Source organism: Rhinatrema bivittatum, chromosome 9 (genome assembly GCF_901001135.1).
Source record: "Rhinatrema bivittatum chromosome 9, aRhiBiv1.1, whole genome shotgun sequence".
NCBI classification, from domain to species: Eukaryota; Metazoa; Chordata; class Amphibia; order Gymnophiona; family Rhinatrematidae; genus Rhinatrema; species Rhinatrema bivittatum.
This window is the reverse complement of record NC_042623.1, coordinates 39,335,683-39,359,699: the sequence shown is the minus strand read 5'-3', so window position 1 is coordinate 39,359,699 and position 24,017 is coordinate 39,335,683. Positions and strand designations below refer to the sequence as shown.

Sequence of the window (24,017 nt, the reverse complement as noted above, 5' to 3'; positions counted from 1 at the left end):
CAAAGCATTTCTTCTACAATGCACATTTGTGTCCATTAGTTTATTCTCTGGATTTTAGTAAGGCCTTTGACACGGTTCCATACAGGAGACTTATAAATAAACTGAACGCCCTTCATATGGAACCTAGAGTGACTGACTGGGTTAGAAATTGGCTGAATGGGAGGTGACAAAGGGTAGTGGTAAATGGAGTTTACTCTGAGGGAGGGGGCGTTACTAGTAGTGTTCCTCAGGGATCAGACCTGGGACCATTTCTTTTCAACATTTTCGTGAGCAACATAGCAGAAGGATTGTTGGGAAAGGTTTGTCTTTTTGCCAATGATACAAAAATCTGCAACACGGTAGACAACCAGGAAGGTGTGGAAAACATGAGGCTGGATCTAGTGAAGCTCAAGGAATAGATTAGAGACTAGGAACTAAGATTTAATGCTAAAAAATGCAGAGTAATACATTTGTGTTGAAAAAACTCAAGGGAGAGGTACAGTATTGGAGACAAAATTCTAAGCACAAAGGAGGAGCAGGATCTGGGGGTGATTGCATCTGATGATCTTAAGTTAGCCAAACAAGTGGATAAAGCAAAGGCAAAAGCCAGAAAGATGCTTGGCTGCACAGGAAGAGGAATGGTCAGCAGAAAAAGGAAGGTGATATTGCCCCTGTATAAGTCCCTGGTGAGAACAGTTCTGGAGACACACCTTCAAAAGCATATAAATCAGATGGAGTCGGTCTAGAAAGTGGCTACTAAAATGATCAGTAGTCTTTGTTCTAAAGCATATGGGGATAGACTCAAAAGATCTAAGCATGTACATCCTAGAGGAAAGACAAGATAGGGAAGATATAATAGAGACATTTAAATATCTCAAAGGTTTCCATGCACAGGAGGTAAGCCTCTTTCAATGGAAAGGAAGCTTTTGAACAAGGGGATAAGGGTAACAGGGGCAGACTCAAGAGTAATCTTAGGAAATATTTCTTTATAGAGAGGGTGACAGATGAATGGAACACCCTCCCAGTGAAGGTGGTGAAGGCAAAAATGCTATCTGAATTCAAGAAAGCATGGGATACATACAGGGGATCTCTAAGGGAGTGATGGGAATTGTAAGGGGTAGATAAGTTAGACTGATAGACAGGCTAGATAGGCCATATGGTATTTTTCTGCTGTCATGTTTTTATGTTTCTAAAAGAAAGCTATAGATAAAGAACCTGAGGATGGACAAAGGGAAGCTAGAGGGCTTCCGCAGTATCCCAATACTTTAGCTAAGAATTACATGGAGGGTGTATGGTTTGTGAGCACTGTTATAACATTAGCTGATAAGATTTTCGGATGTTAAAAGAGTTTGTGTTATTGGCCTGCTAGCACAGTACTTTGTTTTCCTCTTTTTTGGGTATTTCCTCGTTGAAGGTGTCCTATGGTCTGCCATACAATGGCAGATGGTAAACTTTTCAGCCTGCCTTTACTTTTCCAGTCCTATGTTACCGTGGTTTAAGAGCATTTTAACCGACAAGCCACCCTAACATTGGAAAAGTGAAGTGGTCCTTCACAGATTTACTGAAAGGTGTGTTAACTATCTGCGTGGGGCATTGCTCCATTATGACCATGCCATCACTTCATCTAACACTGTGATAGTAGAAATGGGGCTTGCATACATGTTTTCTTGTGCAGACAAGCCACTGATGATATCGCTTGCTTTGTAATAAGTGTTTTTTCTTTTTTTTTTTTTTGCATGAATATAAGAGCTGGGATTTTCATCATTGAGTCCCATGGAGCTCAGGCAAATGACAGTTTGAGAATATAAGAAAATGAAGCAATATGGTGACAGAAGGGTGGGCAGGTACTTTTGGTTTCTTGACCTTAGATCGCATTGACATCACAGTCTTTATCTATAGGGGAATGATGTTAACAGAGTGACTTTCTACGCCCAAAAAAGGGATAATGAGATTGACACATGAGGAAATCAGGTAGCTAACGCATTCATAGTAACAGTAGATAAGAACAATGAATCCAGCCAGTCTGACCAGTTATCTTCCTCTCTGGCTGTCTACCACTTTGGGAGGAAGAGCATATCAATTCTCATGCTTAAACCAACACCATACCCCCTCCCTCCTCCACCTATCTTTTACCAATCTTCTCAACCCTTTTCCTCTCACTATCTTCTATATGTGCACCAAGCACATTATATTGCTGGCCTTCATTGTCTTTGCTGGTAGACCATTCTGAGCATTGCTGTCCTCCTCTTTGATTCTTTCAAGTTACGTGCTTAATCCAAGCCCCTTTCCTCACGTCTTCTACGTGTTAACTCTCACCTGCTGTTACCACTGTGCTCTGTGTCTATTCCAAGCACACTTAAATTCTGTTATTGATTCAATTACTACTGCCTCTTCTGGTAGGACTATTCTAGGCAGTATTATGTATTGTTTACTGTCCTATTTTATTTTATGATTCATTTATAAATGATTTAAATTGTAATATTGATCATTGTACATTGCTTTGTATTGCTTGGAAAAGTGATTCATAAGTTGGGGCCTGTAAGGATAGAGTGAAAGGGGTCTGAGCCTGTCCCTCCGCCACCAGGGAAGGGGGGAGGGAGTTTGGATGGCAGGACCATTATACCTCGTGAGATCCCCCTCGGCCACAGCTGCAGCTCTTACCACCGCCGCCGCCTCTGGCCCTTCGTGGTGCTGGGGGAGCTTGTATCATCTTTGTAGCTCGTCTCTGAGCCACTTTCATCTTTTCAGTGGCCTTACACAGATATGGCCTCCAAGACTGAACACAGTGCTCAAGGTAGGATCTCATTAATGACCTACACAAGAACAACATTACTTGCTTTTTCCTATAGATACCTCTACATGCAACCGAGTCCACTGTTAGCTTTCCTAGTTACTTTAATGATTTTATTTATTATTTGATTGATAACATACTTTCTTACCACAAACCTTAAAGTGGCAAATAATAAAAAAAACATTGTAAACAGAGAAGCATTCAAAACCAACCTAAAAATTAGGTATTGCCTGTATGCAGTAGGGTGAATTTGCAAAGCTTTTTATGCTCATAAAACATAGGTTTATGCAAATAAATGGCTTGTTATAAAATTGCCTGGAGTTTGTGCATATCTCGATTTTACACATACTTGTATGCTTGCAAAAAAAAAAAAAAAAGAGGCATTCCAGGGAGGGGGAAAAGAGTTGGGGTAGAGTCTGAATTTATGTGCACAGACTTGATTTTAAAAAGTAAGACGGTAACTTTCAAAACTGCTTGTGTGCTCCAATTTATCCAGCTAAATAGCTGCGCCAGTCCAAAAAGTACTAATCAGATGAACAAGTAGTGCTTTTCAGACTTATCAAGCTAAGTAGGCCTGCTGCTGTATAGCAGGATAAATTGGAATTTAGCTGGTTAAGTGCCACTACTTATTTGGATACGTTCAAATTTGTCCATCTAAGTAGCAGCAAAGGCACTACTTACCCGGATACGTTACAATATAGATAGATAAATGTGCGCAAGTGAAATACCCGTGAATTTTTACTTTCAAAGTTAAAGGGCTATGTGTTTAGATTTTACTCACGTTACTAAGATGCATTTATCCCCCATAGGTCGGCTTTTACATTCGTAAGTCAGAGAATTTTATAACATGCGTACGGCAATGAAATGACCAGGTTTATCAATTAGTTTACCAGTTCTCCCAGACCAACTGCAACTTATAAATAATCCTACTGGCTCTTCAACCTGAAGTCTCCCCTTTTCACCCAGACCCCTACACCCAGATCACTTACACCTGCTATTGAGCAAATAAAAGTCTTACGAGCTTCACACGGGCATTTTATGCGTGTAGCTGTTGACCCCATCCCGCCCCTTTTTTACACACACAAGTTTATTCGTGGGCCATGATTTACATGCATATTTTGCTATTTTTTAAATGATATACTCATGTATGCACTTTTTACATATGCATGTTATTTTTTCAGTGTACATCTTTTGAAACTTTACCTCTGTGTATAAATTCACATGCATATGTTGCGTGTTGTGAGGAACAAGTTAACGCTATATGGGTGAGTCTCTACACATATGCTTGCTGTAAGCATATGCGCATAAGTTGGCTTTGAAAATTGATGTAGTTTATGCACGTAGCTACTGCATAAGTTACCCCCGAATGTTTCAAAACTACCTTCATTATACATCAGTCTGTCAGGATTTCACCTGCTATGCAGCCTTACCCTACCTTCAAGACATCTCCCCACCAGCAGAGGCCCTCATCATTAGTCTTGTCAAGTTCCTCCTCACTACCCTTGCCATGCCCAAGTCCCAGCCCTATGTAAACCTGTCTTGCCATAGTAGCCTTATTTTCTCATGGTGTCACTTCTGGCTCCATGACCTGACCCTTGTTCTTGTCTTGCGGCCTGTGGGCCTTCTATCTTGCCCTGCCTTGTGGCCTATGGGCCTTCTGTCTTGCCTTGAGGCCCTCAGACCTATCTTGCCTTGTTCCTTGTCTTGAGGTCTTTGGCCTATTTTCTCTTGTATCTTGCCTTGGGGCCTTCGGGCCTATTCTGACTGTTCCTAAGTCTTGCTGCCTTTGGGCTTCTGTGTTCTTTGTTCTGTGTTTCCCTTGTCTGCCTTGTCTAAATCTTGCCCTAGTCTGCCATGTTGGTTTCATCATGTCAGTTCCAGTATCCAGTCTTGCTTGTACCAGAGTCCTGTCCTTCCTTTGTGTCACCCTTGTCTTGTCTAGTTCCAGGTCCTGCTTAGTTTCCAGCCTTGCCTTGTCCTGCCAACCAAGTCTGCCTGGTCCAGCCTGCCCTGCCTTGTCTTCAGCCTGCCTTTGTTCAAGTCTTGTCTTCAGACTTTCTTGTCCAAGCCCTGTCTGTGTGGACTCACCACTATGATGTACTGCCACCACAGAGACCTACTGGCTCCCAGAACCCAAGGGCTCAACTTGTGGGGGAGAGGGCTAGCTAAGTGCAAGACCAGCCCTAGTCTTGCTCCGAATCCTGCCTTGCAGTCCCATGCCACTCCCCAGGTGGGTTTCCTGAACTCTGTGGCCCATAACACAGACCTGCTAAAAAAATGCCATTCTATACAGCCCTATTCTCAGTGGCTACCTTAAGGTTACCTGAGACACAGTAATTACTCATAGATTTCTGTCCCGTTTAACAGCTTTCAAGTTGTGTTCTTCCATTTGACATGTGGCAAATGGATAATGGATTTTTGCATCCCAAATGTATGATTTTGTACTTTTTTAGTGCTGAAGCTTATTTTCCCACCTTTGACCATTCTTCCAGTTTGTTTCAAGTCCCTTTTCATTTTGATAAGGATCAGTTCTAGTACAGTGGCCTGGGATACTTCACTGATCACCACTGTCGGCTCCACTGACCATACAAGCAATTCCTCTTCACTTACAAGTCTTCTTATATGGAACAATGTCAAAAGCCTTACTGAAATCCAGATAGGCAATGTCTTCTGCCCTTCCCTGAGCTACCATTTTTGGTCTCCTCATTAAAGAAACCAAGTTGTCTGGTGACTTAACATCTTCAGCATTGCTTCCATAGTTTTCAAACTACTGAAAGTAGACTAATGAGTCTGTGCCCACCATCTATCTGCAGTTTGAGGCAGAGAGGACCTGAAATGCTTCATTAAACACCCATTTTCATCCTATTCAGCATCCCTCAGCATGGTGAGAACGTTTTTTTTTTATTCTGTAGAACATGATTGCAGAGTTTGCACACTGAAGGAAAACATTTGTCTATCACTTTCTCCCAGTCTATGTAACCGATCCTGCGCAGTGATAAAATTCATTACCCTGCCCATTACCACCTGATAAGCTCCTGAGTTAACTTTTTCTTCTTTCCCTCGCAGAGAAATGTACTTTTTATGCTTCTTCCTTTCATTTCTCAGATATTCTGTCTGGATCATGTATCAGATAAAGCAAGATAGAGACAGCACAGTTCACAATCTTTGAGCAGAATCAGTTTTATATGGATTTCATCATGACTAGAGACAATTTGATTTGCGGTCTAAAAATGCTTTCCAAAATTCAGACAAATATGAAAGTTAAATGAAGCCTGAGTTATATTAGAAAGTCTTTAACCTCATTATGCTTGTTACTCTGGGCATTCTTTAATTGCTTTTGTAAATCTTTTCTGTCAGGCTCTCTATTTTGATTACTCGTTCCCAGTCACAAAAGGCCAGCGCTTCCCAAGCTGGTCCTGCAATACCCCCTTCTCCAGTTTGGTTTTCAGGATGTCTTCAACAAACATGCATGAGATAAAGCGCTATGCAATGGAGGCTGAACATGCAAACCTATCTCATGCATATTTATCATGGATGTCCTGAAAACCAAACTGGCAAGGGGGTACTCCTGGACCGGTTTGAGAAACACTGTACCAGACGACTGTTTCTCATCCATTGTTCCCCCCTTCTGTAAACACTAAAGTACAATGATTCGCAATGTAAACATATATCGTGGTATAAAAATATAACAATATTAGCAATGTCTAACTCAGACATCTGTTTCATCCACTGCAACTAATACTATTTACTGACTTAATTGCCTTTATGTTTAAAAAGTCATTCATGGTGCTGCTTCATTCATTTATTTATTTTACATTTTTTAAAGACTGCCACTTCTCTTTTGTATACAGAGCGGATTACAAATCTTTATAAACATCCATAAACATTTTCAATAACAACAATACATAAAAAAATACATACATTCATCAGCACCATTCTTGTACGCAGTGGCTACCACAAACTCAGAAAACTAAAAAGGAGAACTTAAGAGAAGGAAAGCAAGTGGGATCCAATGAAAGGTTTGACTCTTAAACGTGCTGCAAAAGACGAGTCATGGGCAACTATCTGCAGCAAAGTAAGTAAAACAAAGGCCTTCACATACAATTCAGTCCATTAAGTGATGAATGGTTTAAAGTCCCCTATCCTGACAACTCCAGTGCAAATACTGGTTCCCATTCTCAAAGGGGTTTGCCAGTTCACACATGGTTGGTGGCACGGGGAAGGATACTGATCCGTGTCTGTAATGGGAAGCCCTATGGAATCCCGCCTTGGGAAAGAGGACCTTTACCTTCCAATCACTGGCTAAGACTGGAAGCCAAAGGTTCTCTTTCTCGGAGGTCAGAGAAGGGGTTTGGGTAGGGCGAGCTGGGTGGTTGCCTGGGGCACCGTGAGCTGGGGCGCCCTAGGCACCACTAGAAGCACCCAACCATGGCGGATCCCATCTCGCCGCGGCCAAAGGCAGGCCCAGAGTGGTTACGGTGTCTCCCATCCCACGACGGGTGAGGAGAAGCCCAGCCACGCCACGGTGAAAGAGAGGCTGGGGGTGGTTGTTGCCCAGAGTCGGCTCTGCCTGAGGCAGAAATCCTGAGGCCTCACTGCTGCAGGTGAGAGAATTTTTTCTCATCCGTGAAAGCAGCTTTCTAATTAATGCAATTCACAGTGAAGCTAGGGAAAAGAGAAAAAATAAAGAAATGAGGCAGTGTAATTTAGGAGACTAAAGTAGAAAAGAAAGTGAGGTTGACATATTAGAGAGACAGACTGAAACAGCACGGAAAGAAGGACATACAGAATAAGGTAGAAACTGAGACGCTGAGGAAAGAGGGAGAGAGAAAATGACAGGGGACGGAGTGAGTACGTAGCATTGCATCTTTAAACTCCAGGCTGAAATTTGACAGGTGTAACATTTTATCAGGTTGCTGTCATAAGATGGTCAATTAATTAACTGTGGGTCAAATGAGGTAGCTAGCTCAGGATAGTTACAGGTTGGGAAAGTGATGTCATCAAAAGAAAACACTTTTGTCACTAACATAAAATAATGTCATGGTTAGAAATTTCAGTCGATAGGTTTAGGACTGAATGAGCATGCAGATTTAGCTAAAACAAATTCCATTTGATTTATTTATTTATTTTATTTGTTGAGTTTTATATACCGTCATCCGGTAGAGCCATCATAACGGTTTACAAAAATATACATTTGATGGTTGTTATTGGTAATAGTCTTACTAATCTGACAAAGTCTAAGGATAAGGAGGGTGGTTTTCAAAAGATTTTACCCAGAGATCAGTAGTCAGCAGTACAGAAAATGGATAATTTATCTGGCTAAAGTTAGCAGGATGAGCTGTTCAAGGATATTCAGCGGAGCGCTGCTGATTAGTCGCTCCGCTGAACATAGCCAGATAAAGCCCTAGTGAGTTCTATGAACATATCCAGTTAACTTTAAAACTATTCTCCGGGACTGAAGATCAGTTAGCTGGATGAGTTATCCTGCTAACTTAACTCCATTCCAGCATGCCCCGGGGATGTCTCCAACTTATCCAGCTAACTTTTGTTCAGGCAAACAATTAGCCAGATACGTCAGAGGCATGCAGAGCGGCAGGAAAATGTAAAACCCGCTGTTTGCCTGGATGAACCATTTTAGTGTTGACCTGTAAGCAGTTACCCAGGTAAAATCCCCCTCTGTGTTTAAAAGTGCAGGTACCTTTACCTGTGTCCCAGGCAGATGGGGCCAAGGTTGGATAGAGCCAACAGAAAACGTGTGTGATTTATGGCACAAACTTTGTGGGCATTTTCTCTTTGAATATTCACTTGCAAGACAAGGGTACAAAATACCTGCAGGGCAGGCCGCCGCTCCCCCCCCAAGCACTGGGGCCAATTTTAAAAATTGCCTCCATGAAAATCAGAGAGAACGGCTTTAACAAATGTACAAAATTACTTAAATACAATGGTGTCAATTTTCAAAAATTTAGATGGGACTTGTGTGCATAAAATAAAGAGTTCTGCCTACAGGTTGGCGTCACCTAAAAAGATGAGCGCAAGCACATCACATACGTAACTTTGCTAGCATAAGCATGTGGCATTCCCAGGACTGTTTTGGAGGGGTGGCATGAATTCATGCATACAACTTAAAATGTTTAAAAAAAGCACGCCGCCTGTGCCATCCTTTTCAAATGGGTACCATTCCTTATGTGAGCTAAGAAAACGTAAAGTAGATAAGGCGATGGGGCCGGATGGAATACATCCGAGGGCACTAAAGGAACTTAGATGTGTCCTGACAGCTCCACTGGATGACCTTTCCAATGCTTCTTTAGAGTCTGGAGTAGTTCCACAGGACTGGAAAAGAGCAGATGTAGTTCCCCTTCATAAAAGTGGAAGTAAGGAGGAGGCCGGTTAGCTTGATCTCTCTGGTAAGCAAATTAATGGAATCGCTGTTAAAACAGAGTATAGTGCAGTTTGGGGAATCCAGCGGATTGCAAGAACCGAGGCAGCATGGTTTTACCAGAGGTAAATCTTGTCAGACGAATCCGATCAATTTCTTTGATTGGGTGATCAGAGAGTTGGATGAAGGGAGAGCATTAGACATAGAGTCGTTGGATTTCACTAAGGCCTTTGACATGGTTCGGCAGAGAAGATTTATAAATAAATTGAGCGCCCTTGGTGTGGAACCTAGGGTTAGAAACTGGCTGAGTGGGCGACAACAAAGGGCAGTAGTAAATGGAGTTTTCTTTGAGGAGGGGGTTGTTACTAGCAGTGGGCCTCAGGGACCAGTTCTTTTCAACATTTTCGTGAGTGACATAGCGGAAGGATTGTTGTGAAAGGTTTATCTTTTTTTGCCAATGATACAAAAATCTGTAACAGGGTGGACAGCCAGGAAGGTGTAGAAAACATGAGGTGGGATCTAGCAAAGTTCAAGGAATGGTCTAAGGTCTGGCAGCTAAGATTTAATGCAAAAAAACTGCAGAGTAATGCATTTAGGATGCAAAAACCCAAGGGAGAGTACAGTATGGGAGGTGAAATTCTTCTAAGCACAAAGGAAGCGTGGAATCTGGGGGTAATTGTATCTGATGATCTTAAGATGGTCAAACAGTTGATAAAGCTTGGCTGCATAGGGAGAGGAATGATCAGCAGAAAAAGGGAGGAAATATTGCCCATATATAGGTCCCTGGTGAGACCTTATGTGGGATATTGTGTACAATTCTAGCGATCCCACCTTCAAAAGGATATAAACCGATTGGAGTCGGTCCAGAGGGTAACTACTAAATGGTCCGTGGTCATTATTCTAAAACATATGGGGACAGACAAAGATCTGAACATGTACACTCTCTAGAGGAAAGGCGAGATAGGGGAGCAATAATAGAGACATGTAAATATCTCAAAGGTTTCCATGCACAGGAGGCAAGCCTCTTTCGAAGGAATGGGATGAGGGTGAAAGGGAATAGACTCAGGAGTCATATTAGGAAATATTTCTTTATAGAGAGGGTAATGGATTCATGGAACAGCCTCCCCGTGGAGGCAGTAGAGACAAAAATTTGAGAAAGCATGGGATAAATACAGGAGATCTCTAAGGGAGTAATGGGAATTATAAAGCTAAATTAACTGGGCAGATGGACAGATTACATGGGCCATACTGTCTTTTTCTGCTGTTATGTTTCTATTTTTCTATGCTTAGCTGTACAGTAGACTTGTGTTTGAAAAGCAGGCTGTTTTAAAAGTATGTGTGTAACTTCGCAGTTCAGACTACCACAGAAAATGTATCTTCACTTTCATTCATTTCAGTACGGCACAAACACCAGCCACCCAGCTTTCTCCCTTATACCACCTTCTCTCCTTACTTCTTCCCCTCTGGTGGTCTCCACCATTCATGGCCTTTCAGGGTTTACCCCATATTCCCTCCACACGTCTTCATATTTACAGTGTAAAGGTGGTAAGTCATGGATTATAACAACCCTCCTCTTGGCTAAAAAAACAGAAACCAGAAGTCTTAGTATGGAGTGAAAATGAGTTCACCTTGCTTGGCCATGTAGAGTGTCCGATTAGTAACAAGAATTTTCTTGTTTAATATATCTAGTTTAAGGAAAATCTTAAAAGAGAACAACCTACTCAATATGTTTACTGTAAGAGCTATTATTCTTAGTAGCTTATCGCCTGAATGATGACTGTGTCACTCTTAGCTCTCTGTGGCTTTTTTTGCCTTCATTGATTTCTAGGAGACGGGAGGAAATGTAGATTGAGATAAACCGGTACCGTGCTGTTTTTTGACATTGGGTCTTAAGCCCAAAATAAGGTTGAATTACCTGTTTCCATTTTGCCATCCTGCGCTGCGGGTCCCTCGGGGATTACGCTCTTCACTTGCAGGAACTCATCAGGCTCATCCCCTCCAATGATCGTAAACCCAAAGCCCATATTGCTCTTCTTGAGTGTTGTGCTGAGGAAATTCCCCTTCAGCTGCGATGCATCGCGCGTAAAGAGCGGTTTTTCTGGAAATGTTCAACACAAACAAAAGAGGAACTGATTCTCGGCATTCCATAACATAAGTTATACAATGAATTAATCGATAGCATGGGTGCAGCGTATTCATGTGTTGGGCACTGTGAAGCTATTGCTACCACCCGCAGACAAAACTGCCTGTGATGATAAGTGCTTCAATGCGGATCATCGCTAAGGCACTGCAAGAGAGGAAGCTGAAGAGCGTTAAATACGATGGGCCTTGAGTTCTCTTTTTGATCTAGCCCATTGTGCAGCCATAAATTATGACACTGTGAAATTGTGTGACCATGAATAATCTAACTGAAAATGGCAGTCAACATTCGACAGCAAGGTCAGGATTGAGAGCAAGACAAAAGGCTGGATATAATAAGGTGCAGAGCACACAGTTTTACCTGCAGTTCTGCACACATGTTTTGAGCACACTTAACTCCCTGATGCAGCAGAGTTTTGTGCACCAAAAATGTGCGCCTAGAACTGCATATTGCTCAATGCCTGTGTATGGAAATCCCATGCTTAATGAAGGCATTAGCTTATAACCCTCCCCTGTGATAGAATGCCCTTATTTTCCCCCCTTTAATCTGTGTGAGACCAGGCTAGATGCCAGGTCCACCTTAAATCCCACAGAGGGAGAGAGCCCTATGGGCAGGGATCCTGATGTCAGGAAGAGCTCTGTGGGCGGGACCCTGCTTGGCAGATTAAAAGGCAGAGCCCGGCTGGGATCAGGAGGCCCACCACATCTGGAGGAGCAAGGATTCTCCCTGAGATGCTGTTTGAAGGTAGGGAATGTACACTGTCCTGGGTTAAGGCAGTCTACTATGATGTTGTTTGCTGTTACACTAATAAAAGTTCAAGTCTGTATTAGAAAAAGCTGGAGTCAGTGTGGTTTTCTGCTCCAGCCCAGAAGATTTTGCTTGGTCATCCTCAAACCCCGCCACCCCCGATGAAAAGAAGTACACTGGCTTACCTTGTGGTATTTTTTTTTTTTTTAGTGTTGGAAATTTTACTCCTGGTCAGAGGTGGAGTAAAGTTTCCAGGGCTAATGTCAGTCTATGGGCGGATGCTGACGTTCTGGTGTCGGAACTTGGAGTCGAGATTTATATGGAGAAAACATGCTTTGTGCGCACATGGCATATTGTCTGTACATAAATCATATTTTATGCATGCAAAACAGAAAATACGATTTATGCTTGTTTTTTAAACTTGTGAGCATTGTAGATAAAAATGTGTACTCAGCCTAGGCAAAAAAACACTGCCGGCACATTTTAACTACTGTTTGTGCACACGTTATTCAAGTCAGCGCACTTTTTAACTAATGATGCATTAGCCTACCATTAGTTTAGTGCATCAGGAGTTCAGACGTGCGTTAAGAAACCATACGTTGAATTTCAGCCCACAGTTTTAACCCTTCCCTTATTACATTGGGCTCAAGGTTTGGGAACCCTGTGGAATTGTGAGCCTCTCAGACAACATCTGGCCACGCCACTAAAACATTATGGAGACAGTTTTCAAACTGCCCGCCTTGCTGTAAAGTTGGCCTGATACCTAAAGCTTAAGGCGAGAGTACACATGTATTTTCCTCTTAGGTTACGCAAAGTTGTTGATCTGGAAACTTTTATTGCTGACTTGGAACCTTTTTGAACAGTGACAAAAGGCTTCATTTTCCCTATCCCAGCTGGTGTGGAAGCTGGAGGCCACTGCTGCTGGTTCTGACCTGGCATCTTTTTTTTTGAAGAAAATTAGTACCAGCCAAAGGTAGAAAAAAAAAAAAATTCTCAGTCTCTGCACCTGCTTTTTGAGTGGGTACAATTTCCTTGGAAAATAACATGCAGCGTTTGAAAATTCAGTCTCACATTTTCATTTATTAAGCCTTTTTTCCCATTCCATCTCTTTGGGAAAAAAAGCTTAGTAAATTAGGCTTTATGTGCATTATTTTCCATACCTCTGGGAACGCCGCTTCTAAATGAGGATAAAAGCATGTGTGTTGGCACTTTTAGCAGCTGAAAGGGGTGACATTTTCTAAACTGGCATTCTGCCTGGGTAAATAGGTTGTACCTGTGTAAATGTGTTTGAAACTCACCGTCTATACAGAAAACAAGAATAAAAACTTAGAAAGAAGTTATAGATTTTGGGGCCGATTTTCTGTGCAGGGCAGAGTGCTTAAGATAACAATACTTGTAACTATAGCCTGCTATTTTAAGGCTTAATTTCAGCTGAACCTAGTCAGCTAGGCTTATAGAGCTGCCAAGGGGGGGACAATATTTTAACCAGGAGATTTTCATCATATGCTGCCTCCCCCCCTTGCAATACCAGTCAATGTACATTATTGGGCAATAGTTACAAAAGCACTGGGCTTCCAAGAAGGCTGCAGTAACCTGCATGGAGGGACCCATAGTTAAAATCCTAACTTCACTAAGCCCACTAATTAGCTGTGGGGATTATTACTTAAATTGGTAATAATCCATGGAAGGGGCGTGGCTGCTGGATTCAGTATTGGTCTTGTAAGAATCACATCTGTTTGAGAAGGTCTAAAATGGTCTTCCAGCAGAGGCAATTCTGTTAGTGGAATAAGGACGTGCTTGGAAAGGACCCAGAGGGTGGTAGGGGAAAAGAATCGAGAGGTCAGGAAAAAGACAAGAAGGGCTAGGGGTTGGTGGTATTGGATTGTACATAGAAATGTATGTGTCATCTACTCAAAGTGAAACATTTCAACTGACCAGACTGCTCTTATCTACTGTGTTACTTTGTTTCTTAAAAGTAAGGTTAAAAAGTTGGAACTTGATCCTCTAAGTCTAAGTCTTCCTATTCTAACCAGTTGCCCAATAAGCAAATCTCTCTCTCTATGGGGGTTACTTGTCCCCTGTGCTGATCTTACATGTTCATTTTATCTTCTCTATTGATATTCTATTTCGGCTCTATTGTGACTTCTTGCAACTCTTCATATTGTGGACTTCAGTTTTAGCATAAGAGAGTCTAATATTGGGGCTGCTCTGATCTATTTCTGTTTTATTTTTTCTCTGTCATCAAGCTGTCATGTTTTGAAATGTTTATACTGATATATTCTTGCAAGTAACTATTAATAGATAAAGCCAAAAGATGGTTTTATGTTTGCTATATAGAATTTTAAAGATGCCTTTGAATTCCCATATAACCTCTGCTATGATCTTATAAGTATAATATATGTCTCATAATAATCACATTTCTTGATTTAGGTCCTAATTAGAATGCAGTAATTTTGGTTCCATATCACTGAATTGAGGCCTAGGATACATAGAAATATGAATATATGGATTTCTTTTTTTTGCTTCAGATTAGACCCCTCTGTTTCAATGAGCTCCTCATTATGGTTTTATTGGTTATTATCCTCTGATGTTTGCACTTTTGTACTCTGACTCATCATTATACTATGGCTAGTGCATTAGGAGGCATTTTAGAAATCCAATTAAATACATTTCTTCATCATGATTTGGATTTTGTTTTGATTCATGACTACCTCATTTTGTTTGAAATCAAAGATCATTTGTTATACTTGGTGAAAGGATGGATCTGGTTTCTTTGTCTTTCTTGAAGGCTATGGTCATTTTTCTTGATTTGTACACCGACTTAATGGTATGAAATGGATAATTTGCATTAAATCTGAAAGCCATTTCAAAATTGTATTGATAGTTTAAGATAAATTTTCACCAAGGCGCCTAACTGCAAAGAAATGTGTGTTCTTGAAAGCCAGACATTGTACAGAGAAAGGCACTTTTCAAAACAGATGATATCTGCACAAATGGAGTTTGAAAATCAGATTGATATGGGGGTAAATGTACGCGTATTGTTGGGACCACAGGCTTCTAATTTCTGGGGGAAGAAAAGATGTATCTGAAGACCCATCAGATGCGGGTACTGCTGAAATGCATGGACAGTGAATGAAGAGAGTCTGATTGGGAGTAATGGTCCATGGACGGACTGACAGCAGCCAGTCCTGACCTCAGCCTCACCCCTGAAACAGCTTTGAAAGCCTGCTAATAACAACCCTCTTGTTTACCACCTCCACTAAGTCCACACCAACCACACACCACAGGAGCCTATGCATGTGAGGATATAGGACGAGAGGCAGTAGATCTGGAGCTGCACGCTCATTCTATGTGGGGAACCCGACAGCTAAGAGTCAACAGAGCATGAAAATGCCTCCAGATGCTGAACTGCTGAAGGACTCTGTTTTTTGTACCTTCTCACTCTCTTCGACTGGCAAGTCCCACCAATGTCATGGATTAAGTGCAATGTCCTTGCGCCCTATCTTCTATCTACTGCATGTCAGAGACGGACAGTTATTTTGCCTTATGCATATTCTACCTCACCTGTCTTTCTGTTGGCTTTTGAGCTGCATATAACACATCTACAACTGTGCTGCTATATGTATTTTCAATCAAATATTTTTGTTTTTAAAAACTTCTTGTGCATGTTTTTATTTAGTGGTTGGGTGTTAGGGAAAGGGACCTTTCTTATCCCCCCCCCCCCCTTTCCGTCCGAGGTGATTAAGGGTGTAAAAGAGCTAAGATAAATCTGAAACTTGGAGAGCTGCAAGGAAGGGACGGCATTTCCCTGCTCTTCCACCTATTTACTTCTCTTCCCATTCTCATGTGTTCTGCAACCTGCTGCACCCTGTGCCACTGCAGACATGGCCCATATTACCTCCCAGCCCACTACTGCCCTCCCTTCTTTCCACCTGACCTCTGGCCCTTGACCTCCTTCTTTTATCCCAGAAAAGGCCATTGCAAAGTGTGCAGTTTGAACTTGGTTTCGGGGAAGGAGATGGGTGGCCCTGTTGACAGCAGCAGGTTGTCCTGGGATAATGCAGCCAATCCTTAGTTGAAAGGAAATGAAGACAAGAGATCAAGTGGCTTGCAGTATTGCAAGAGAAATGATAATGGGCAAGTTAAATGGGTCTGGCGGCCTTTGCCATCATATTCTATGTTTCTGTACATATGTTTCAGGATGTTTCCTAGAACCAACAGAGAGAAAAACCTTTGATGTTTGCTGCCCGATTCAAATTTGACGAGAAAACAGATTGTCCAACTCTTCCTTTCTCAGCATGCACTGTAACTCTCCTCCTTTTGGAAGAAATGCGCCAATCTGAATTTGGTTTGAACAGGCCCCCTACTACAAGCGTTCTTTACAACAAGATGTGACACAATCCATTTAGTGCTACACAAAATGAATTTCATCAGCTTATGTTCTGGCAAACAGCATTTACAGTCAGTGAGATAGTTCTGTGCAGATTTGCTTTGAACATGCTTTAATGCAAAGTGGAAAAATTATTAGTGAGTGTGAACAAGCCCCACCTTGCTTCTAGGGTATGTCTCTCTCTCTCTCTCCTGTATTTTATTTTGTGGAATAATTATTAAAAAGGTGTAAAGATTTGAAGGCAACTTATCCTATTAATTTTACAAGAGTGCAGCATGGCTAATCTATACTTGAACAGCCCATCCAGACCAGCCCATCTGGCACTGCCACTCCAAAATTAGGATAGATCACTCATACTACAAGACCTCCAAGGTGCATGGCAGGGATGGATGTGTTTAGATACAGGTAATGCTGAACAGCTTTCTAACGAAGAAGAAAACAACCCATTCTAGGCTAAGGTTCTGTGCAAATCAGCTTCCCCTTCACCAAACTTCACTTAGGCAAGATGAATATGGATAGTTTGTGGTAAGGTTCACTTTAAGCACATTAATCTTCACCCTATCAACATACTATAGCCCTGTGTGCTGCTAAAGCACAATGATTGATGCTTTAATTAATTTGTGTTTGTTAGATGGATAAGCTAAGAAAAAGCAGGGTGAACAATGGCAACAGACTATTAAAAAAAGCTAATCCCTACTCATAATCATGCTAATCAGGGCAAGATCAAAACATCATTACAATAATAAGCAACGAGTGTCAATCCCTTGGCAAATGGCTCTGCTGGCATGCTGCTGTACCTCGGAAAGCTGGGGCCTGCAGGGGCTGAGCTCCCAGCTCTGCAAGGGGCATGTTGTGCTGCTGTAACTTCCTTTTGGCTTCTAGGACAGGGTTTTCAAACTGAGTTCTTCTGTTTATGTGACTGAGGAAAGAAGAGTCAAAATAATATAGCCCCAGTTAACAGACATAGGAAAATATATCAGCAGCCAAGTTGAGTGTCTATGGTCTACTGCATAATATGAGAAGCACCACAGGGAAATTCAGAGGAGGTATAGAACATCGGTTAACGCAAAAATGAATTATAATACATTCTTTCCAGAGAAAAATTCCAAAACAGTCTTGCTTGGCTAGAAGATGGAAATGAATTTGAATTCCTTACTTTGCATCTCTTTTCAACTGCAGAGACACTGATGGCATTGTCTCTATTCCTAGTGGGCGTCATTCACAGCCATAAAATGATAGCACTATAACTCTCTTTTGCTATGTTCTCTATGACATCATACTATAGTGCAGAAGAAAAACCCCATAGCCTAGGGGCCAATGTACTAAAGTGAGTTATAAATGGAAGAAGTCGTTTTGTGTTAATGTACAAAGTACTATAAATTGTATAATGTGTGTGTTAAAACAACATGTTAACCTGAGCTTCTGACTCTCAGAGAACGAGTCTGAACTCTGGAAGCCAGACTGGCAGAACTTGAGGAGCTCAGGCAGCCAGAAAGGTCTAGAGAGGAGACCTTCAGGGACATAGTAGAGCGGTCCCAAGTCCAGTCTAGCAGCCCTAGGCCACCTGGCAGGAGACCATTACCTTGGTGTGGCAGGAAGTGACCCCGTGGCTAGGACCTGCCGCCTGGGTGATGCTTTATCCTTTTGCACAGATGATGCGTCTCCAGGAATCCGTGCCCAGGATGGAAGGGTTGGGACAGCCATTTGGTAGGTGATTCAGTCATTGAGAAAGTACATAGCTGGGTGGCTGATGGGCATGGGGGCTGCTTGGTAACTTGCCTACCGGATACAAAGGTGGTAGAATTCACATGCCACCCAGATAACAATTGTAGAGTGTGCTGGGGAGGAGCTGGCTGGCATGGTACATGTGGGTATCAAGGAGATTCTGGAGGCTAAAGTTAGGTTCTTGGGTAGGAAATTGAAATCCACAACCTCCAGAGTTGCATTCTCAGCAATGCTTCCCATTCCACATGTAAGACTCCAGAGGCAGTCCAAGCTCCACAGTCTCAATGAGTGGATGAGAAGATGATGCAGGGAAGAGGGTTTTAGGTTAGGAACTGGGGAACATTCTGGGGAAGGGGGAGCCTATTCTGATAGAATGAACTCTGCCTTAACCAGAGTGGAACCAGGCTGCTGGAGCAAACTTTTAAAAAGGAGACAGAGTAGCTTTTAAACTAGAACATGGAGGAAGCTGATAGTTGCTCAGCAGTGCATGGCTCGGAGGGAGGTATCTTTAAACCAAGAGCTAGATTTATAATTTTGCTATAAACAGAAAAAATAGCGCCTGTGATAAAAAAAAAAATGGCACGTGGTTAGGGTAATTTTCAAGATACCACAACATGCACTTTTGGTGAGGGGGGGGAGGGAGAGAGAATGAGAGAGAATCTCTTTATAAGGCTCTCATATAAGTCAACTTTTTATGCCACTGTAGGAGGGGCAACTAGTAACGCAGGGTGAGTTTTGCTGGTGGCCTAGGTGTTGGGGGGCACTTTTACATACACAATCGGGGTACAAACAGCACATTACACATCAGTAAAGATTTGATGTGATTTGGAGTGATGAAAGGTACACACAGATGAGATCTGAACTCTTTGCTCTTGACCTAGCTTGATAGCAGCTAGGTAGAGAATGCATCAAACTAGTTCCAGAATATACTATAAAAATATAATCTTTGTGTACCTTTCATTACTCTAAATCACATCAAATCTTCACTGATGTGTACTGTGCAGTTCGTACCTATGATTGTGCATGTAAAAGTGCCTCCCAACGTCTAGGCTACCACCAAAAACTCACCTAAGTTATTAGTTGCCCCTCCTACAGTGGTATAAAATGTTGACTGATATGTGTGCCTCCCTAGAGGCTCTCTCTCCCTCTCTCCCAAAACAGGATTTGCAATTTTTAGTGCAAATCCCGTTTCGGGCATAAAGCACAGCATAACACCAGGAAAAAAGGTGTAATTTCCTGCATTAAAACCTGTAGTAACGTGCGTTATGCTATCACACACAATGCTAAGCACGCCTCATTTTAATTTACTCCACCCAAACTCCTCCCACTTGGGAAAAATTTTAAAATTTGCATACGCATCTTGCAATGTATCTATTGCAGGTGTTATCGCATTATCGCAGGCATTAGGGCTCTAACACCCGCAATAAGTTGCTGACGCGATTTGAAAAATGACCCTGTAAGTAAGTTAGAATGCTCTGATAGAGGTGGCTGTAAGAGCTGAAAAACCCCAGATGTATTTAAATAAAGAGCAAATAGCTAAAAAATGACTCCAAACAGCCTATATCATATCTGATAATAAGACTGGAGAGTTAGAATGTATGGTGTTAAAGAAAGATTTAGACATAAAAGGCATCTCAGAGACCTGGTAGAAGGAGGATAACCAATGAGACACTGTGATACCTGGAAACAAATTATATCGACATGACAGGGCAGATAAAATTGGTGGAGGGGTGGCACTATATGTTAAGAATGCCATAGAGTCAAGCAAGATAAAAGTTTTGCAGGAAACAAACTGAATTCTAGAATCCTTATGAATAGAAATTCCAAGGGTAAAAGGGATGAATATAGTAGTGGGGATATATATGTATATTACCGCCCACCTGGTCAGAATGAGGAAACTATTGCAAAATGCTAAAAGAGATTAGACTGACTAGTAAAATGGGCAACACAATAATAATGGGAGACTTCAATTATCCTCGTATTGATCGGGTAAATGTCATAGCAGAACATGCAAGGTAGGTAAAGTTCCTAGATGCCATCAATGACTATAAAAAGAGAGACTATGATAAAATGAGGAAATTTGTTAGATAAAACATGAAAGGAGCAATCCACAAGGTTGAAAATTTGCAGAGGTCATAGACACTGTTGAAAATTACCATCCTTGAGGACCAGACAAAATGTATTCCATGCATTAAATGATTGCCAGCATGGTTTAATAGTGAGGTGAAAGAGGCAATTAAAGCCAAAAGGGCATTATTAAAAAAAAAAGGAAAAAAGACCCAAATAAGGAAAATAGGGACAAGGGTAAGCACTGGCAAGTTAGATACAAAAAAGTAATTAATCTGGCTAAGAGAAAATTTGAAAAGAACTTGCCATAGATGTTGAATCAGGAAATATTTTTCAAGTACATTCAAAGAAAAAAAAGCTTGTGAGAGAATCAGTTGGGCCACCAGATGACCTCGAGATAAAAGGGGTGGTAAGGCAGGACAAAGAAGTAACAGAAAAACTTAATGTCTTTTACTGATGAGGAGGTTGGGGTTATACCTCACCCCAGAAACATTGTTTTGATAGTGATGACTGAGTGACTAGATGGAATCACTGTGAAATTGCAGGATGTAATAACTAAGACTGACAGATTAAAGAATAACAAATCACCTGGACCTGATGACATTTACCTCAGAGTTCTGAAGCAATTCATAAATGAAACTGCAGACCTATTTTTGGTGATTTGTAACCTACCATTTAAAACAATCACATTACTAAAAGATGATGTCAATTTGATTCCAATGTTTTAAAAGGACTCCATGGGTGATCCGGGAAACTATAGACCTGTGAGCCTTACATAGGTGTTGGGCAAAATGATCAAAGCTATTCTTAAAAATTAAATTACTGACCACATAAATAGCCATGGTTTAATTGGAGAGAGTCCTTACTAATTTACTACATTTTTTTGAAGGTGTTAAATCACATATGGACAAAGATCAGCTGGTTGATATAGTGTATTTGGATTTTCAGAAGGCATTTGACAAAATCCTTCATGAGAGATTCCTCAGGAAATTGGGAGGTCAAGGGATTGGAAGCAGTGCCCTATTGTGAATTAGCAACTGGATAAAAGACAAGAAACAGAGGATAAGACTAAATGGTCAGTTTTCCAAATGGAGAAAGGCTGCTAGTGGACTACCCCAGGGGTCTCTTCTGGAACTCATGCTATTTAACATATTCATAAATATCTGGGGAAAGGAATGATGAGTGGGGTAACCAAATTTGCAGATGACACCAAATTGTTTCCAGGTGTTAAAACAGCAGCAGCAGGCTGTGAAGAACTGCAGAAGAACCTTGTGAGACTAAGAGAGTGAGCAAATAAATAGCAGATGCAATTTAATATGGACAAGTGCAAAGTAATGCACGTAGGGAAAAATAATTCCATCTATAGGTACACGATGCTGGGTTCATGTTAGGAATCACTACTCAGTTAAAGAATCTTGGGAGTCCTTGTGGACAATATCTTGCACTCTTCTGCTCAGTATGCGGTGGCGGTCAAAAAGGCAAATAGAATATTAGGAATTATTTGGAAAGGAACAGAGAACAAAGCTGAGAATTTCATAATGCCTTTGTATAGTTCCATGGAGCGACTGCACTTTGAGTATTTATGCAGTTCTGGTTAATCCATCTCAAAAAAGGCATAGTGAACATAGAAAAGGTACAGATAAGGGTGACAAAAATGATAAAGGAACTGGAAAAGCGGGTAAATAGCGAACGGTTATTTACACTTTCATACAACACTAGGAGTAGGGAACACTCCATGAAACTAGCAACTAGCAGATTGAAAATATTTTTTCACTCAGCGTATAATAAAGCTATGAAATCTTGTCAGAGACTGTAATCAAGGCAATTATCATACTGAGGTTCAAAAAAAGGATTGGACAAGTTCCTGAAGGAAAACTCTATAAACAGTTATTAGCCAGGTACACCTGGGAAAGCCAGTGCTTATCCCTGGGAGTGAGATATAAGAAACAGATCAACTAGTGGGGGATATGACGGATACTTGTGACCCGGACTGGCCACTGTTAGAGACAGACTGCTCAGCTTGTTGCACCTTGGTCTGACCCAGCATGGCGTTTCTCATGTTCACTTTAGTAGACTAGCCCCTAGGTTATGAGTTTCTCTTCTGTACTACAGTATAATGTCATGGAAAACTTAGCAAAAGAGAGCTACAGTGCTATCATTTTATTGTTGTGAATAATGTGCATGATAAACTACAGGGCCTATGAATAAAGATCAATGCAATCAGCATTGCTGCAGTTAAAAAGAGATATAGAAGATTGAAAATATTCACTCAGCGTATAATAAAGCTAAGTTTCAGAGGTTAACTGTAGTGTTAGTTAACGCAAATTGCACTAACATGGTAATGTTTCATGAACTGATTAGCATATACAGTAGTTTGTACATAATTAGCTCATTTAAATATGTTTTGCATTTGTCCAGGAATGCGGATTAACACACTAGAAAGGTGCCTCCTAACAGTACATAGTCAGGGCCTTTAGTCTCCCGCAATTGTACGACTGCGGCAAGGGCTGCAGAATTTGACCCTTGCTGCGGAATTGGCCAATCCTGGCCAAATTACCATGGGATCCTGGGAGCCCTTTCAAAACAATAGCACTGGCAGTGGAAGGTGCATTTCCCCCTCTTTTTCCCGCCCACCCTCCTGGGAAGAAAAAGCATCGGTAGCATTGAACGGCACAATCTACCCTACCCACCACCCCCCACCCCCCTCACTCAGCAGCTCCTATTATTTTCAAACAAGAGGAAGAGGATGGCAGCACAACGCTCGGGCCTAGCAGGGTAAGAGGGAGGATGCACCAGAGGAAGTAAGGCTGCCAACCTCCTCCTGTTTCGAAATGATAGGAGCTGGTGAGTGAGGGGATATGGAGGGAGTGAAGCAGTTATCGCTGGAGGTTGGTGTGGGGAGTGAACAAAAAGAACAGGGATCATTGGAGGGGGGGGGGGGAAGTGAATGAATGTGGAATGTGAGGGGTTCGTCGAGTCGGGGGAGAGAGTGAACCAGTGTGAGGGGTTCATGGAGGAGGGCACAGGAGGAACCAGGGGAAGGTTTTGTGAGAAATGGGGGAGGGAGTGAACCAGGTGAGTGAGGGGTTTGTGGAGAAGAGGTGGGGAAGAGGTGGGGGAAGGAGTGAACCAGGGTGAGTGGAGTGGAGGGGGAAAACTAGGATGAGAGGTTCGTTCGGGGGAGAGGGAGGAAGTGACAGACTGCAAATGATGGTATCAAAGGGGTTTGGATAGAGGGGATGGGGTGTGATTGGGGGTGGGGCGGTTTCTGTGGCTTCCTGCCTTCACCCAATCCCAGTCTTTTGTCCTTCACCCCATCCCCATTCCTCCCTCTTTCATCCCAATCTTCCCCTCCTTTTCCACCCCATCCTAATACTCCCTTTTCTTCCCACCTCCCAGCTCTCCATCCCCAATCCTTCTCCCTCCTCCCGATCCCTCTTCCCTCCCACCTCCCGTTCCTTATCCTCCCTGAATACCCCAGTCTTGCTTCTCTCGCCTCCTGCCCTCCTCAATCCCTTACCTCTCTAACCCTCGCCTAAGATTTCTTCTTCATTTCCTTCCTTTGCAATCTCCTATCTTCCCATTCCTAAACTTCTTCCCTTCCTTCCTCCACAGCCTCAATCACTAAGATCCCTTTTCCTCTAATAAAGGACAAAATAAATTACGGTAACTGGACAAAGAAACATCAGAAAATGACTTTATTTGTATAAAGTAACAATAATACATTACTTAAATTGCAAATGTATGCTAAATTTGCTACGTAATTGCCATGGAATCTTGAAAAATCTGCGGCAGGAAACCA

General features: G+C 41.9%; 1 protein-coding gene across 12 annotated transcripts in view; it reads right to left on the bottom strand.

Annotated features, from left to right (window-relative positions):
• Window positions 1-24,017, bottom strand: part of MAGI2 (membrane associated guanylate kinase, WW and PDZ domain containing 2) — a 1,548,202-nt gene that overhangs the window by 361,149 nt on the left and 1,163,036 nt on the right. For all 12 annotated transcript variants that reach the window (XM_029615849.1, XM_029615851.1, XM_029615853.1 and 9 more), the window contains 2 exons: window positions 17,221-17,342; window positions 11,062-11,244 (listed from right to left, as the gene is read on the bottom strand). In XM_029615849.1, the coding sequence (XP_029471709.1) occupies window positions 11,062-11,244; window positions 17,221-17,342 (305 nt within the window). The remainder of the gene's footprint in view (window positions 1-11,061; window positions 11,245-17,220; window positions 17,343-24,017) is intronic.